Source organism: Neolamprologus brichardi, chromosome 16 (assembly GCF_056152115.1).
Source record: "Neolamprologus brichardi isolate AB-2024 chromosome 16, ASM5615211v1, whole genome shotgun sequence".
In the NCBI taxonomy this organism is placed as follows: domain Eukaryota; kingdom Metazoa; phylum Chordata; class Actinopteri; order Cichliformes; family Cichlidae; genus Neolamprologus; species Neolamprologus brichardi.
In genome coordinates, this window is record NC_142119.1 from 5,775,739 (window position 1) to 5,782,692 (window position 6,954).

The 6,954-nt window shown below is 42.1% G+C and overlaps 1 protein-coding gene across 1 annotated transcript; it reads right to left on the reverse strand.

Annotated features, from left to right (window-relative positions):
• On the reverse strand, window positions 1–1,803 carry LOC118454411 (pancreas transcription factor 1 subunit alpha). Its single transcript, XM_035909004.2, has 2 exons — window positions 1,224–1,803; window positions 1–38 (listed from the first exon to the last, which is right to left on the reverse strand). The coding sequence occupies exons 1-2, from the start codon at window positions 1,801–1,803 to the stop codon at window positions 1–3; spliced, it is 618 nt and encodes a 205-aa protein (XP_035764897.2).
• Window positions 1,804–6,954: the final 5,151 nt, after the last annotated feature.

Genomic DNA, 6,954 nt, shown 5'->3' on the forward strand with positions numbered 1-6,954 from the left:
CTAATCCCACTTTATCCAAGAGAGGCGGGCTGTCAGGTCTGGGAAGGGCAGAAAGAGACAAAAGCAGGACAAACACATAAGTTTTGTTACATTTTAATGACTGTTTAACAAGTCCTGGTCTGGCCTAACCCCCACAGAAGAGGCTTCAGAGCAGATCGTCACAGAATTAAGTGAAAGGGGAGCAAAGGGATACAACTACTTGAGTTAAGATTACATGAGGCTCATTTAAGAGCAAATGCCCCAAGGAAACACACCTGGGGATAAAGGTCTGTGCTAAACACACAGAAAGTTGCTTATAATGACATTTCCTTTATGGGATTACTGTGAACAACTATTAGAAAACTACTACATTAAGAGCCATGTGAAAAACTGAAAGGGGATCTTTTCACTGTGCATTGTATAAAAAGAGGCCATATTACAATATATTCTAATAAGGGAAAAAAATTGAACTCAATCTTTATAAAGAAGTTCTGATGTTTTTATAAGCTCCTTGAGGCGACTGTTGCTGTGATTTTGCGCTATAAATAAATATAGTAAAATTGACTTGAATTGAACCAGGTCTGTTTCTTTCATGTAAAATAAATGTTTTAAAAAACAGGCTTTTGTCACAGTTTAACATATCAGTTATATGATGAATGATTAATGAATGGCTTCCTAATGATACATGCCATTTTTCTCTGTTTTAATTAGTTATTTTTTGTTTGAATTATAAATTAAACAATAATAATAATAAATACTGTATTAGGATTCTGTAGGATTTAAGTAAATTTCGTCCAGCACGTGGGAAATTTGATTAAATTGAAATATATATCAAAACAAAAATGATGAGTTTGTGAAGTAGGGGGGCTTTCTCTATGTGGTGTTGTTGTATGTAAACATCATTTAGCATTATGTCTAAATATAAAATCATCATAATAAAATGTATAACTCGATGTAACTTTGATTTACTTTTACTTGGACAGGGTGTCATTTATAAACCAAACTGACCCTGGTTAGATTCACCATGTGGAAATATTACATATTATTATTATTAGTAGTAGTAGTATTAGTATAACAGTTGAATATTTCACTGAATGTAAATTAACTGCATTTTCACTGCATAAATCGTTTTTTCAGATGGCTTTAAGAGGAGATTTTTGCTCCATCACGATCGCTTCTCTGCTGGCTGGATCTGAATCGTTAGTAAATGACACCATCGTGAGCTTAAGGAGCACTCAGCCCACCGCTTGTGTTCCAGATGGCGTTGGTTTGATTCTTGTAGCCGCTCTTCATGCACTCGTCCACATAGGATTTGGGGTCGCAGCCGGACATCAGGATCTCTCTCAGCAGGGCGATGTAAGCTATGGCCAGTCTCAGGGTGTCAATCTTCGACAGCCGCTTTTCGTAGGGAAACGTCGGCACGTGGCAGCGAAGCTCCTCGAAGGCAGAATTAATGCTGAGCATCCTCTTCCTCTCCCGGATGTTGGCGGCATGCCGCTGCACCTTGTATGGCTGATGAGGCGCTAACGTCCGCGCGCTGAGCTTGGTCACATCCAGAGACTCTTCGGTGGGGGAGTTCTCTCCCCCAGGACAGACGGCAGGGCCTGGAGACTGAAGGTCGAGATCGGTGAAGGTCAGCTGTGCGTCCGGGAACACGGACTGACAGCCGAACGAGGACCAGGGTGAGAGCTGGCCAGTGGCTGCTGTACAGTCCAGCAGGAAGGTGTCCAGTTGGCTCTGAAACGGGAAGTTCTGGTCCATCTGCCCCCAAAATGCAAAGTCTGCCGTGCCATCCTGGTCGAAGTCAAAGAGTAGGTCCTCCATACTTTAAAACGATATTTTCCTGTCAGGGAAAATAAACTGTGCAGGGGTGATGGACAAAGTTCCTACAGAGGAAGACAGACGTCTGATAACTACCTGCCTGCCTGCTCTAATCTGTTGTGTGGTAGCTTCATGGGCACATCTCCTGGATTAAATACTTCACGGCCTTCATACTTCCCGGCGGGTCGCCCTGACCAATTCTAAAGGCTGAAAGAGAGCTCTCAAGAACCCCTTACCCCTCTTTGTACGGCCTTCATTGCTGTAAAACAAATTACAGAGGGATCAGTGGATCTCCAACTGACAAAAAGCGGAAAAAACACGTGTCTAATTATAAACTTCCCCTGAAGTAGGTTTGCTAATATTGAGAACGACACTCAGTGTTTAGCAGTGACTGGAGGACTTGTTTAGAGCATTGTGGCGCAGCAGGCCGCGCAAACCCGGCAACCTCTGAATGAGACTGTTTTACCTTTAAAAGCTCAGCTGACAACAAACGTCGCTGTCAGAAACACATGAGAGCTCTTTGTCACCGCAGAATGTAACGAGATGTAACGAGAGGGGCGCCTTTTCTGTTTGGCCTCGGGTTTATTGCGCGTTTTTACGCACTGAGCTTAGATCCCAGCGAGACGAAAAATATTCCAACAGTATCACCGCAACTCGTCTCACATAATTTGGGTCCAGCAGCCACATTAATAGGTTTGTAATTTGTAAATGATATGACTGACAAACCGTGGAGAGGAGGCACGCTGTAATTACGCTGGGGTTAATCAAATAAGCGAGTTCTTTCTTCGAGGTTGGATGAAGGGCAGCTTTGGGGTGAACTTCAATTCAGCAGTGCTGTGCGCTTGCTAACACGTAGTTTTAATTTGAAAAAGTCCTCCAGGACACAGTTTTAAAGAGAATATGCTTTCGGAGTAAACACACGCGGCATGAGGCAGAAACACTTCCTCAGACTACAACAGATCAGGTGAAGTCTGTGGCTGACAGTCGGTGGTGGAGCCAAGCCTCGGACCTGTGGACAAATTGTGCTTTAATAACAGCGCACTCACATAAGGTGCATGGATGTTTTCGTCACCGCCGTTTATAAATTCCACCTGCCAGAGATTGGAGATGAAAAGAGTCTGCATAAATCAGGCATGACGGAACCAACTGCTGATTTTAACTGATGTGCTCTGTCCTTTTTTAACATACATACAATCTCAGACTTGCTGAAAAACTGTGCTTGTGATTGTTTATCTAATCTGTTTTCCAGGGATTTCATAAAAAGTCCCTTTAAACAAATTTCTTTGTATATTTGGCCCCGTTTCCTGATTATTTCTGGCTGTGTTAGAGAAGTTAAATAAGGCGTTGAAATAATTTATTTGAAATTTTTCAGATGTGAATTTTACTAAAAACAAGTGATCTCCGAAGACACAGTTGTTTGCTTTTACTCAAGAAGGAAGGCCACAGCTCTATCGCCATTAATCTCCAGTAAGTCTGATTTCCCTGAAGGGACTTTAATATTTATCTCAGGAAACTAATCCAGCTCTTCTGTTTTCCACAAGATTGAGTTTCGATAGTAAATGGACCTAAAGGTTCGGTGTTGTTCTAACTCCTTGCCATCACGTACCAAATTCCCCCATGAGACCGTCGCGGAGGAGAAATATGAAAGGACGACAGTGGGATGGGTGTACTTATTCACACTTATTCTGGATTAATGTGTAAACCTTACAATATAAAGTGCCTGAATTTAAATTTCCTTTAATCTGGGGTGAATGTTAGCTGTTAGAAACGTGAATGGTTAAGAAACAGAGTACTGGAACATCAGCAGCAGGTTCCAATGTGTGAAGCTGCATCAACCACAGCAGAACTCAATCTCCACGCCAGGCCTCTGCTGGAGGTGTGATATCATGTGTGAGCTGTGGGGTTCAACCACAAACATCAGAGTTTAACTAAAAAGCTTAAAAATGTCACATTTTCACCACCTGGATTAAAATAAAGTTCGTCCCAGTGACGGAATATTTAGAGTTTTAAAGCTCAGTAGCTGCATTACGCGATTAAACCGGGCCACCTTAATAAACTCACATCAGACACATTTAACAATAGGATCCGTCTGCTTGGCTTTCTTAGTGAGTCCTGTCAGGACCTTCTGCTGTTCTGTCGGCAGCACTTCCTCCCCAGCTGACGCGCGTTTCAGGATCAGATTGGCATTATTGTGTCTACAAAGCTTTGAGAGCCCTGAAGGCTTTGAACGAGCCGTAGAATCGTCCAGAAAAAGAAACAAGATGTTAAAAAAAACAATTTCCTCCTCAGTGTGTCGTGATTTTTATTTTGGGTTAAAGTAGCTATTAAACCCCAACCCATCTGCAACATATAGGCAGCTCTGCGGCACTGCGGTGCCTGTATGTTTGGATGTGGATGGGATCTAAAATCCCCTTTTTAGAGCTTTAAGCTCAGAGGACCGGACAACACGGAAAAGTCAAGTGCGCCTTGGACGCTGCGCAAGCCACATGCTTACAATTAGAGCTGCGGTTTTGAGGCCGTTTCCCACCTGGGAGTTACTGTGCAAAACAAGGAAGGTAATGAGACCAGGAATAAAACTGATGCGCACCTGCTCTTTCATGGTCTTTACAATGTTATGAATTCTGATCAGTTTCACAGTGGGCTGGGTGCGTGGGGGGTATTGTGGAGTTAGCTCGCTGACAAGTTGTGATATTTCCTTCGACTCCACAGAGTTGCTAAACTCTGATTTGGTTTCCAGAATGAGCGCCAAAATGCTTTGGTGTGTCTGAGCCCCAGCACCCTCTTTACTATTATTAATCTTTATTCTTTCTTATAAAACTTTCACAATCTCGCTCAATATTTAGTCTTCTCCACCCCCCCAACCCCGCTCCTCACTTCAAAGGGCGTTATTTGGACTCTCATGTAACCCCGACTCCAACCGAAACACCTCCACATCCCCACCACAGACTCATTACTGAAATGTAATGATTTCTATTATAGGGTCTTGTTTTCTGTCCCCCCAAATGAATTTTGATTCCCACAATGTTACTGAAAACAGATTTGTTCCCCCAGATAATACAAGCACACCCACACACACTTAGAGAAAGCTGCAGACATGAGTTTGACCATTTGCCATAAATGCAAAAAAACAATGAGAAAGATTAACATTTCATGGTTGTGTTCAGTGACGCACATCTTGTTTGTTTGGGTACAGGCCCGATAAACATCATAGTACTGAAAACCTCTGGGATCTGTCTTGGCGGGTCTGAGAGAATGGCATAGCAGCCAAGAGTAATCTCCAATGTTGACCACAAACAGCTCTTTGATCCATGCTGGGACTGAGCCATTAGAGTGTCACGGCACATTGAAGTGATAACTCAGAGCAGAAGTCACCCTTGACCACAGATCAGGATTCAGATAGCTCTGGGCATTTTACCTTTAAAGGTTACCTACAATCAGCATTAATGCAATGAGCAGTATGTGCCCAGCATCAAAGGGCGTGCCAGTTAACTGGAGTAAAGTAATGCAGGAAATACTTTGACTGATTGCATGTAAAACTCTTGCATATAAAGAATTTGAGGTGACATTTCCCCCATAAAATGTTGGGGCACACACATCAGTGTATTCACACACATTAAAGCTGTTGTGTGAACACAGACACACACACAAAAGTAATTTCTGTGATCTTTGCCATCAAGACAAACCCAGGTACTTCTACAAAACCTGCCAAAAATGTCTCTGACTCTTGAAGTCATGAAGCAGCTGACTGGCTCAGTGCCATTCCTGTCTGCAATTCAGGCCCAGGTCTAGTCTGGAAAAAGCATCACAGTCATAAAGTGGCTCTTAAGCAAACACCCCTGCGGGGGCAACACCCCTCTCCCTGGACTTGCAGGAGCCTGAAGATGGATCTATGCCTATAGCTCGATAAAAACTCTCTTTTTTATTTGTCTTTTGTAGTAAGGGCGTGTAATGTGACTTCATATGTGTGCATGCGTTTAGAGCTTCGGTTTAATGCACTACTGCGTTTACACTATTGCATCTGTGCACCCATTAAGATTTTGTAAGTCATTGTGGACTGTATGAAAGGTTGCAGAGCCCATGGATGTTTAATCAGTAGTTAATTCTTTTTTTTAAGCTGGCAAAAAGAGTTTATGATTAAAATACTGGTAAAAAAATAAATAAATGTCTCATTAATGCAAAAAAAAACAAAAACAAAACAGAATTCTAAACTGTTTTTGTTCATTTACAGAGCTTTGACAACTAAATTACAGGTAACAAACATTTCCCAAACTGCACGATTGTTAACTTGACTTTTGCAGCATTTGTAATAACACTGCTTATTGTAATAGCTGGGAAATACAATGAGTGTGTAGTAACAAAAACACTCTGAGATCAGATAAGAAAGTATGTAATTTAGTAGTTTACCAGCACAGGTCATGTCAGACTTTAAGTTTTCAAAGCAGGAGAGACTGACAGATTATCTAAGACATAGAAACTGAAACATTATGTTAGTTATAATTTGCCTAAAACGTGTAAGATGTGTTAATTTTAGTCTTTTTTATTATTATTGTAGGGACTTCATGTGTCTAAGGCAAGATTTAGGAATTGTCCATCCATGCCTCATCAAGCAAGCTGTAATAAAAGTTTGACCAACTTACAGATACTAAAAGCAAACTAAAGATATTTCTTCCATGTTTCTAGTTTATTTTCATTAATGTTCACAAAGTAATGTCAGTTGTTGCCACACAGCAAGAAGGTCCTGAGTTCAATTCCAACATCAGGCTGGGGTCATTCTGTGTGGAGTTTGCATGTTCTCCCCGTGTTTGCGTGGGTTCCCTCCGGGTACTCCGGCTTCCTCCCACCGTCCAAAGACATGCAGCTTGTGGGGATAGGTTAATTGGAAAATCCAAATTGCCATTAGGTGTGAATGTGCGAGTGAATGTGAGCATGAATGGTTGTCTGTCCCTGTGTGTTGGCCCTGCGACAGACTGGCGACCTGTCCAGGGTGTACCCCGCCTCTCGCCCTATGACAGCTGGGATAGGCTCCAGCGCCCCCCGCGACCCTGAAAAGGAGAAGCGGAAGCGAATGGATGGATGGATGGATGGTTAGTTCATTTTTATTTTACTAAAAAAATGTGTATTCACATCTAGTTTTAGTTTTTAATTTACTTTTAG

Excerpts from the sequence above, each read along its gene's own strand:
- LOC118454411 (XM_035909004.2), bottom strand. The coding sequence starts at position 1,803 with ATGGAGGACCTACTCTTTGACTTCGACCAGGATGGCACGGCAGACTTT. Across the intron at positions 39-1,223 it reads CGCCATCTGGAACACAAGCG|ACCTGACAGCCCGCCTCTCT; the intron begins GTGGGCTGAGTG and ends TGCCCTTCCCAG.